The 10710-nt window shown below is 50.7% G+C and overlaps 1 protein-coding gene across 1 annotated transcript; it reads right to left on the reverse strand.

Moving 5' to 3' along the window:
- Window positions 1–5548: 5548 nt before the first annotated feature.
- REM2 (RRAD and GEM like GTPase 2) lies at window positions 5549–9563 on the reverse strand. Its single transcript, XM_004474567.4, has 5 exons — window positions 9380–9563; window positions 7833–8174; window positions 7518–7591; window positions 6517–6724; window positions 5549–6150 (listed from the first exon to the last, which is right to left on the reverse strand). The coding sequence occupies exons 1-5, from the start codon at window positions 9480–9482 to the stop codon at window positions 5855–5857; spliced, it is 1023 nt and encodes a 340-aa protein (XP_004474624.1). The 5' UTR covers window positions 9483–9563; the 3' UTR covers window positions 5549–5854.
- Between the last annotated feature and the right edge of the window lie 1147 nt (window positions 9564–10710).

Below are 10710 nucleotides of genomic sequence, written 5' to 3' on the forward strand. Positions count from 1 at the left end.
CCCCTGGCTGTCTACAGACTTGACTTTCCACCTAACCTCATTTTTCTTCCCAACTTCAGTGAATGCTCAAGGTTTACAGGGGAAATGAGGGTGGGGCAATGATGAAAATAAACTATATTTCTGGGCTAAAGTTGCAGGCAGACAAGGTTCTGGGTCACATATAACCAAACTAGCTTTCAGGAAAACAAATCCCACAGGCTCAATCTTTTTATGCCTGAGGTTCTGTCTATAGTCAGATTATACCCAGATGGCTTTGAAAAAATCAAGGCGAGCCACTCAGCTACCATAGTACAGACCTGGTGCCCTTTGCTTTATCTATGCCTGGGAAAATCCCAGAATATTCTCTGTTACAGCCTTTTTTTTTTTTAAAAAAAAGCATTTATTTCATTTATTTATCCCCTCCCCGTCATTGTTTGAGATCACTGTCTTCTCTCTGTGTCTGTTTGTCTTCTCTTTAGGAGGCACCAGGAACCAAACCTGGGGCCTCCCATGGGGAAGAGAGGTGCTCAATCACCTGAGCCGCCTCAGCTCCCTGGTTTGTTATATCTTTTCTTGTCTTTCCTCTTTGTGTCTCTTTTGTTGTGTCATCTTGTGTCAGCTTGCCACACCAGCTAACCTCCAGGAGGCACTAGTAACCGAACCTGGGACCTCCCATGTGGTAGGCAGAAGCCCAATCACTTAAGCCACATCTTCTTCCCCACCAGTTTCCTTTCTCCATAAGTATTTCACATCAGCACAGGTCCTCTGCCTAAAGACAGACATGTTATAATTTGAACAAAAAATGGAAAACTGTACAGTAAAATACTATCACTTAGGCTTCAGTTTCCAATCTTCCCCCCCAACTCACCCACACACAGCAAAACCCAATAATAATGGGTTCCCTGTGAGTCCTATGGGACGCATATTGAACATTACGCGTATTGAACCTAAGTTAAATTCGCCTCTCAAAAATGGTGCTATGCATTGGGAGGTTAGCCAGCTGCTTGGGTGACTAAATAAAAGGCCAGGGCACAGGTTGCAAAAAGCATTCCATCCACTGCTCAAAGCTTCACTGACATTTGTGTAATGCTTGACAAATTATAAGGATTTTTGCATTTTATTTAGTCCTCATGACTATCCTATGAGTTAGATATTCTTATAATCTTCATTTTTTCAGTTGGGATAGCTGAGATTCAGAAAAACAGGTTAAGAGTGACTTTGTCCATAGACTATCATCCAGAAAGTCTTGGACCTGAGTGCTAACTAAAAAGCCTGCATTCATATCTTACGTTTGCAAGGCCACCAAACTGTGGAGGCATGACATCAGTGTGTATAATGAATGAAAAAGGGACCTTGAGCATATCAATCAGAGAGCCACCAAGATGATAAAGAACTGAGAAGCAGGGAGCGCTAATCTGGTTTTGAGCTGTTTGATGACTTTGCTGCACCATCCGCCCAAATTTTGCTACCTTCTGTGTAGTTTCACTGCAAGGAATATTTTTCCTTCTTTATTCCATCTACCTACTGCCTGTATATCCTTCATAGCCCAGTTGCTAAAATATGTTTTCCAAATTTACTGTTTCTTCCATTCTGAATCCCCAGTTCTCCAATGGTCAGGAAATGATAGAGAGTTCTGCTGATTTGACTGTGGTAGTGCTGTCACCACCCATCCTCCCAGCTCAACTGCAGGCTGCTTGAGGACAAGGAGTCTTAGAGAGGTTATTTGTTTCCCCACAGAGCCAAGCATGGTGATTGGCATATACCAGATGCATAGTACTTGAGAAGAACTAAAGTATTCAAGAATTTGTGCATGAGAGACAAAAATATCCAGGACAAATTGACTTCAACTGCTGTGGCCTGGAATTATGTTAATAAAAAGATGTGTGTGAGGCATGAGAGTTTAACCCAGAGGATTGTGAAATGCCCTTCCACAGCTCTGGCAGCCGTTCAGGAGAGGAAAGCCCCTGTCACAGTCCCTCTCTACAGAGGGCTGGATGCTGTAGGGCCTAAAGGCCCAACTGTAGACAGAGGTGCAAAGTGAAGGAGGACCTTCCCAGACAACAGGGCTGCTCTCTCCTCCAGCCTCTAAGGAGAGAGCACACACAATCGATGCTCTGGGCCTCTGAGGAGGCCTTGTGTGTAGGAGGGAGAGGGAGTAGCAGGAGCAGGTGGGGACTGGTAAGGGTGCACTGGCAGGACACAGGCCCCAAGACAAAGTTGTATGTGTTAAGAGGAGCACAAGGACAAAAGGGACCTTACCTGGCACAGGCAGTTCATGACTCAATTCAGATCAGTGGCCTTACTTTGCCATGATCAGAGGGAGGGAGAAGAATGGCCTGGTTCTCAGAGAAGACCCCGCCTCTCTCAAGTCTTGACTGGAGCCTGGCTTCAGCTGCCGTCTGTTCTGAGCTCTTCCCTGTAGGCGTCTGGCGAGAACACACAGATGGGTCGGGCTGATGGGACTGGCAGAGGTGGGGGGAGGGAGGCTTGTAGTGTGTGTGACTCCCTTCATGGGGGAGGTCCTGCCATCATTGTCTTCAACATGCCCTTATTAAGTATCTACCATGTGAAAGGCACTGGGCTCTTGATCTTCATCCTTCTCTCTTGCAACATTTGGCTCTACTGGTGATTCTCTTTCCAGAAAATCTCTCCCTTCATCCTAGTTCTTCCATTACCTCTGGCTGCTGCTTCTCTGACTTCTTCATGTACTTATCCCCAGGACTCTCTTCTTGGTTTCTCTACTTCCTCTCTACTACAGTGAGGCTTTGCTGTGTTTTAAATTATTTTATTTAGTTTTTGAATAGGTAGTTTATGCTCATGGTTCAGAATTCAAAAGGTACAAAAAGGGCATACAATGAAAAGTAATCTCCCATCCTTGTCTTCTACTTACTCAGGTCCTCTTCCCAGAGTGAACCAGTATCCTTAATATCCTCAATGGTTTGTAGTTTGTTGGGTCACAGATCCATTTGGGAATCTAATGAAATTTATAAACTCTACTCTCAGAGACAAATGCATGCCTGCACAAACACATCAGATGTAATGTTTCACAAGGAAATGCAGACCGTTAAAGCTCATCTGTGCCCTGGAGTTAAGGATCCCGGCTTGTACTGTAACCTTTCCTTTAGTATCTCATTAAGACCAGCTACATAATTTGTGGATCCCTGTGCAAAATGAAAATTCATGGCCCCTTACTAAAAAATAATTAAGAATTTCAAGACAGTGATAGCAGCGACAACTAAATCTGGGCCCTCTGTGACTGCACAGGTCATACCAATAAATCTGGCCCTGCATCTCATCCTTTCCCCTGGCATCCACTCCCATCTTCGTGGAGATTATTCTCATATCTGTGTCTCTGGCCATAGTTTCTGAATTTCAGACCTAGTAGTCCAGGGAATTGCTGGAACTTTCCACATTCTTTCCTCCTACCTCCTCAAATTCAGGATCTCCAAAATGAAGCTTACCTACTCATTTCTTCTGCCCTTAAATTTCCTAGTTCCCATCTTCCCACCAGTGACTCCTCTTTGTACTCATCCAATCAGTTGCCAAGTCCCACTGATTATCTTCTGACTCTCAAGCCCATGCCTCCTCTCCTTTTCCACTGCCATCCTCCTCAGGATGGTCCTTCATTATCCTCCATCTGTATTAGTATAGGCCTTGCCTCTGCTGCTCTAGTCCATGCACACCTCTCCCAGCCCCCTTTTCCCAAAGGACCATCCCCATCATGTCACCTCCACACTTAGAAGACCTTCAGTGATTATCAGTGTCTGCAGAGTTGAGCACAGACTGCTTTGCTTGGCATTTAAGGCCCTTCACTAGTGGGGCTCCAAACCTTCTTTTCCATGCCTGATACCTCCCCCCACTCATGTTCCTGAGGTTTCAACCCAACTGTGAACCATCTGGTACCTGAGTGGGCCCAATGTGTTTTATTACATTTTAAAATGTGAACTGCCTTTGTCCATGTCCCCCACCCCCTGAGCTTCTTAGAGCTTGCTTACTGCACTACAGCCATACAATCTCTTTGGCTCTTTCACCGCAGTGACTGCCCATGGCCTTGCCTATCATGTTTTCTGCATCCTTTCCTTTGTCCTTCCACCTTTTCCCCCACCCTTCCTGGAAGGGGAACCTCAAGTGCAAAGATGGGTAAAATAATCATTAAATATCAGGTAGAATGAATGGATCCCATCTCCATTGCTTATTGGTTGGCCTCAGGCAAGTTACTTAAACTCTGTTTCTTCCAGTGTAAAATTGATAATAACACCTTATATAGTTGTTAAAGAATTAACTGAGGGAACAGGTGTAGCTCAGTGATTGAGTGCCTGCTTCCCATATATGAGGTCCCGGGTTCAATCCGTGATACCTCCTAAAAAATTTTTTTTAACTGACATAAAGGTATACAGTCTTAAAGGATCATGACATTATTCATATTATCATTTCATAACCACCCATCCTGGAACCACAGTTCCCCTTGGCTCAGCCCCAGCTGCAAGAACTCAGGAGACATCTCTTCCCTCTTTCCATCAAGTTCTAGGAGCCACTGTGGAGTGAGGTGGAGGCCCAGCACTCAGGTGCTCAGGTAGCTGTACTGTGTGTCTAGGGGTGAGGAGTTGTTGCCTCTGCAACCTTTGTTCAGACTCAGGCAGCAGCAGGCGTAGGCGTCCCCATGGAAGGCACTGACAGCTTCAGCTCTAACAAAAGCTTTGCTGATGACGGCTGGGGTGGCAGGTCCCTGCCAGGGGAAGTGCAGGCAGACCCCATCATGCTCCAGCTGATGGGCCTCTCTGGTGGCTCCACTTTGACCTATTTCAGGTTAGAGCTAAGTGTAGCCTCCAGCCTGCTCCCTATAGCAAAGGATAGTCTGAGGACTTGGCTCCCATTGTGTCACTCAGTTACTGAATGCCTTCTAGCAGGTCCCTGCTCCTCTCCAGGCCTCAGTTTTCTCATCTGCAAATGGAGAAGTTGGACCCAATCATCTCTGAGGGCCTGTGGTCCCTTGTCATGGACTACCCTAAGAGCAAGTCAGTTCTGGAGGCTCCCTAGAGATTTAGGTTCCTTGTTCCCCTGGGCCAGAGTTTTCTTGTCTATAACAGGTGTTTTCAACCACATCCCTACCATCCTTGGGGACTTAGAGAAGAGAGAGTCGGAATAAGCAGATGCAGTAGAAAAATTCTTTATTCAAAAGACAAGAGGTGGACCCTTGCTGGTGCTCCTGGGCCCTGACATCTGGCATCTGAAAGCAGAAAAGTCTGTCCACACCTTACCTTTAATAGCCTTAAAGGGGAAGTGCCTTGATAGAAGGGTCAATCACAGAATCAATTCTCAAAAATAGTGCTTCTAGGCTCTTCCCTTTAATAACTTCTTAAAGGCAAAATGAACAAGTGCGGCAGACAAGAGTCAGAACTTAGGCCGAAGTGAAAGGGTCCCCCGTGTCTCTTTACCTTTAAGAATCTCTTCAACGGGAGTACAAAGGAGGAAAACTCCGTAAAGGGGCCTACAAAGCACTTTTTCAGTTCTCGCTTTTAGAATCGCTTTACAGGAGAAATGGCCAAGCACGAATTAAAAAAAAAAAAACCTTGCAGAACTATTTTCCTTCTTGATCCGCCAGAACCCGCTCCGCCACCGGCCGCAGCGCCCCGCCCACAGGTCTGCGTTCTCGCTTTCTAGGCGCTCTGGGGCCAGGAGGTGCTCTGCGAGCGCGCGGCGGCGACGGAAGAGACGCCCAGCGGCCCCTCTCCCGCGGAAACCCCAGGGGATCCTGGGAGTTTTTTGGTTTTCTAGACGGCCGCCACAAAGGAAGGCGGCCGAGGGCGGGGCGGGGCGAAGGGAGAGCGGAGGGCGCGGTGGCCATGGCGACCGTGGTGGCCATGGCGACCGCGGCTCAGAGCACCGAGAGGTCGTGGCACGACCTGGAGCGCTGCTTGAAGAATTTAGCGTTGCGCGGCACCAGGTTGGCGAGGAAGCGCTTGGCCTTCTTGGTGAGGCTCTCGCGTCGCACGGGCGGCGCGGGGCCCGCGGGGCTGCCGGGCCCGGGCCGCTGAGCCCCGGTGCGGCTCCGGCCCTTCCGCAGCCGGATCTGGCGCACGGCGCCCTCGAAGAGCTCCCGCGTGTTGTGGTGCAGCGCGGCCGACGTCTCGATGTGCTTGCAGCTCAGCGTCCCGGCCAGGTGGCGGCCCTCTGCGAGAAGGAATGCTCAGGTGCCCACCAGGCCGCACTACGCCCGGGGCGAGGGTGGACTTGGAGAGGTCACGGTGTGCCTCGGAAAGGGATTGCGGCAAGTGAACCCGCAACTAGGAACTAGGCAGAGACCCCAGGGTGGGACAATGGAGGTGCGGAGGGGAGAGACAGAGGACGGCGAGAAGAGATTGGGGGGGGGGGGGGGGGAGGGCGGCGAGTAAAGAGAAGAAAGGATTCTGAAGGCCCTGGGAGTGGTCCGCCCTTAGCTAGGGCTGAGTTCGTGCCCAGCGAAGATAAAAAAGCCTTAGGGAGAAGATGTGGGTAGGGACAATGTGCTCCTCTAAGGATGCCGTTCAGTATACACACCCTCCAGTGAGACCTCCCGGGAGCGGGCCAGGTCGCTCTTGTTGCCGACAAGGATGACAGGCAGGTCGTGATGGGGCCTGCCAGCCCGGAGCCGTAACAGGGTCTCTGGAACTTTGGAGAAGCTCCTTCGGTCGGTGACTGAGAAGACGATGAGAAAGGCGTCCCCGGTCTGAAGACAGTGGTCCCGCAGCCACCCTCCTGCATCCCCCTGCAGACGGGCAGAGTCGTTGAAACGTCAAGGCTGGAAGCATCAGAGACATTGTCCTGCATCTGTATCTTAAGGATGAGGAATGGGGTTGTGAGGGAGAAGCCACCTGCTTAGGACAGTAGAGCTAGCTGCAGAATCTCCATACCTCCAGTGTGTTAGTGAAGGAGGGAGAAGTTAGTAATGTGAGCTCCACATGGGAAAATAGAGGACATAAGATCCTGATTTCGTTTGCTTATGCTGTTGAATAAAAAATGAATGCTGGGGAGCAGATGTAGCTCAGTTTTTGAGTGCCTGCTTCCCATGTACGAGGTCCTGGGTTCAATCCCTGGTACCTTCTAAAAAAAAGAATGCTGTTCAAGTGTATGTAATTTGGCTCCTCATTTCTACATAGTAACCTATTATGCCCAAATATTAAGAAGTCCTCATTTTTTCTTTTTTTCCTCTTTCCCTTATACTCCAGAGCCCTGAGCTCTTGTCCTCTCAGATCAGACTCTTCCAGATTGAAACATTTATGGATAGGACCAATTTCAGGGTGCCCAGCCTGACTTGGAGCTGCAGGGTTTGTCAAATTTGGAGCCTAACTTTCCTCAGGGTCAGAAGATTCTGAAAATACAGCCATGGTATGCTCACTGGTATGCGGCCTTCACTCTTTGAGCTGATACAAATGAAAGGTAAGGCACCAAGTTCCTGTTGAAACTAGGACCTGCAGTCCCACCAGCCTTCCACCAGATTTGGTCTTTCCCCAGTTCTCCCAGGCTTCACCATGTGCTTGCAACCACATCTTAGCTCTCACCTGTTCCCAGATGTCATACACAACTAGAGTCACTTCTTCCTTATCCACCATGATGCGTCTCTCATAGGTGTCCTCTGTTGGGAAACAGGGAGAGGGAATAGAGCCTATTAGGAGGTTCCCCAGTATTTGTGAGCCGTGGTAGCCAGGGACACCTCAGATCCCAGACCAAGAAACCCCTCCAGGGAGGATGCCACAGAAGCTTTGCAGAAGCCTCCCATAGGTTCTAGCCTCTAGGGGCTGCTCATGCTAGGAGCACTTCCATCCATGACTAGGGCTCTAGGAACCCCTCAACCCCTGCAGGGTTCCCCCAAATACCTGGGATCTCGGGCTCATGAGCACTGTCTCCCTGGAGACCGCCAAAAGTGCCTGCTAGGGTACTCTTGCCCACGCCGCTCTCCCCCACCAGCATGACCTTGAAGATGCCATCCTTTGAGTTGGGGGCTGCCTCCCCTGAGCCCAGGGAGTCAGAGGAGCCAGAGGATGAGGACTGAGGTGGCCAGTCAAGTTCATCTACAGCCTGGGCCCGCCGCAGCTGGTGCTTGTATGGAACAGGCATACTGCCTCTTCGTCTGGGGGCCCCTGGGGCAGGGGGTGGCCCGCCTAGGTCCAACCCTGCCAGCAGTTTCTCTGGCTTCTTCAGCAGTGTGGCATCTGTTTCTAGGGGGCAAAGAGAGGGATGCTCTGAGGGGGGTATAGCAAGACATCTGCCAAGGGCTCATTCCTGGCCTTGCCAGGATGACCAGTAGATTACTGCAGACCCAGAAAGAGCTAATGCTCTTTGCTGAGACCTCTGATACTGAACTCCTCCAGAAGTCTTAACTGGCAGGACTCCTCTAAAGAGCAGACCTGACAGCTTCCCCAGTGTGGTCCCAGCCACAAACCTGTTCAAAACATGCCCTGTGCAGGGGTGGCACCTATGCGCAGACTCAAACACCCACTCACGCTTCACACTGACACACAGATACACCCCCAGACTAAGCCTCTGGCCCCAGAGCTACCTCTACTTCCCCTGAGCCTCCCATGCCTCTTGCACTGGTGATCCCCAAACTGAGGTGCAGCAGAGGGAATGAGAAGCTGAAGCTGCTGTCCACAGCCTGTGGGGTGGATACCCAAAGAGTGTAAAACTTTGTGGGCAGCCTTTGCTCTTTGAGATGATGTATGCATGTCCAGCCTCCGTGGATGGGTGTGTGTGAGAGGGGCTGCCCCTTCTAGTGGCCTCACAGGTGAGCATTTCCCAGTGCCTGGTTGTGTGAGAATTCCTCCTTATCCCTGGCTGTCCCTGTGAGTGGGAGAGAATATTGTGTTCATGGAGAGGTAGAGGTAGAGGAAGAAAAAAGGGGGAGGGGAGAGTGACAATGCATGGGTCAGGAACTAGAGGAGGAACAACAGACACAACAAAGGGGGATGGATAGAGGCTGGAAATAGCCCAGGATCAATACCTGGCCAGCAGCCAGGGCTGCCAGGAGAAACCCTTACAACTGGTCCCCAGAGTAGCCCCCCCACCTGTGTTTCCCCGCTTGTGGGCTGCCCCGTCTTTCCCTGCCTCATCCCCTCTGCCCATCCCAGCCCCATGGGAATGAGGCTGACATAGGGGCCATGGACCATTACTCAGGCAAAGCCCTGGGGTTAATGGGGGAGTAGGCATTTAGGCAGCACTCCCCCCCACCCCACCCGTTCCCCTCCCCGCCACCCTAACCTAGCCCCAATCTGCCGGTGACCAGGGTCCTCCCCGCTTCTAGAGTTGCTTTTCCCCTCTTGCTGTTTGGGTTCTGGCTCCCTCAATGCCTACTTGAGACTTCCCCACCAAAGCTGCAGCTCCCACCCCCAGGTTTCAGTCGGAACCTGCCCAGGTCAACCCTCACCTGGTGTGGGTGTCCCTGGAGGGGAGGCCTGGTGGCTGTCCGAGGGGCAGAGTGCTGCGGTTTCTGTGTCTGTGTCCATGTCGGTGTCCGGGTCCGTATGCATCGATGTGTGTGTGCCTGTGCAGCCCGCAGCTCACAGTACCCGCTCCCTCAGCAGCAGTGTCAGCTTTTCCCTTTAAATACCACCCCCACACACACATACCCTCCCCCTAGACACCTGGGGAAATTGTCCCGCCCCCTGATGTCACACATGCTAATGAGCAGTGATGTCAGCGGGATTCCCTCCTTTCTGGCCCCCCCCCTTCCTTTGTGTCGCTTTCCTCTGGGAGCGGGTGCGGGCATGCACACTCTGAATAGTCTGGTTAAGATATGAGTAGGACAAAGCCAGAGGGGCAGAGGAGATCGGGGTTCAGAGAGGTGTGGAGAGGGTCCGTGGATAAGGGAACAGAGGTTGGTAGGAAGCAGGAGTCCTGGACTGGGAGGGGACTCTTCCCTCTACTTTCCCTCCCTTCCAGGTCCACTAAGCCAGGATTAATCAGAAGAGAAAAAAAGAGGCAAAGCTAGTCCTCCCGAAGCTCCAAATTTCGAGGGATGGGGGGTGGGAGGAGGTGGTGAGTGCCAGTTCCTACCCCTCCGCCCCCCCACATCCCCCCCCAACCCCCCCCCACCCCCGCCCCTGCACAGCATTCCCTGGTGCAGCCACTAGGCTTTCTGGGCTGCAGAAGGCAGCCATGCGATGCTTCCTTCCTTGTAGGCATTCAGGATGGAAGACCCCCTTTACTGCTTCTTCCTTGCTTACTTCACTTTCCCTTGTGATTCCCACTTTTCCCTCTCCTTCCTGACACTCCCAAGCACCCAAACACACACTCCAGTTTCCTCTCATTCTCACCCAAAAATTTGTGCCAGGTGCTGTGCTAAGCACCTTCTTGCATTTTCTTTCAGTCTCATGATCCTAAGTCTCAGAGTGGTAGGTGAGTGTCCTGTCCCCAAATCGATCATGCAGCTGGAAAATGGGGATACTGGGATTCCCACCCCAGTATTTCCAATGTCAAAGACTGTTTTTCATCTCTATTCTATGCTGTCTTCCTTGTCTTAAATTTTCCAGTTGCCTCCCATTATGGGTGCAACCTATATTCCAGTGCGCAGTGGACTTTTCCAATGGAAGAGGCAAATAGTAATCCTGGGAATAATGTGCAATGACACTTCACTTACCTAAAGGTCAGCTACAGGGCAACATAGGAAAAGGTCTAGAGGGAGCAGATAGAACTCCTGAACAGTCAAAATATTTGTGCACTTTTCTCATTGTATAGACCCTCCATGACTCAGTCACA

This window comes from Dasypus novemcinctus, chromosome 3 (genome assembly GCF_030445035.2).
Source record: "Dasypus novemcinctus isolate mDasNov1 chromosome 3, mDasNov1.1.hap2, whole genome shotgun sequence".
Classification (NCBI taxonomy): domain Eukaryota; kingdom Metazoa; phylum Chordata; class Mammalia; order Cingulata; family Dasypodidae; genus Dasypus; species Dasypus novemcinctus.

Excerpts from the sequence above, each read along its gene's own strand:
- REM2 (XM_004474567.4), bottom strand. The coding sequence starts at position 9,482 with ATGCATACGGACCCGGACACCGACATGGACACAGACACAGAAACCGCA. Across the intron at positions 6,725-7,517 it reads TGTATGACATCTGGGAACAG|GGGGATGCAGGAGGGTGGCT; the intron begins GTGAGAGCTAAG and ends GCCCGTCTGCAG. Across the intron at positions 6,151-6,516 it reads CCGGGAGGTCTCACTGGAGG|AGGGCCGCCACCTGGCCGGG; the intron begins GTGTGTATACTG and ends TCCTTCTCGCAG.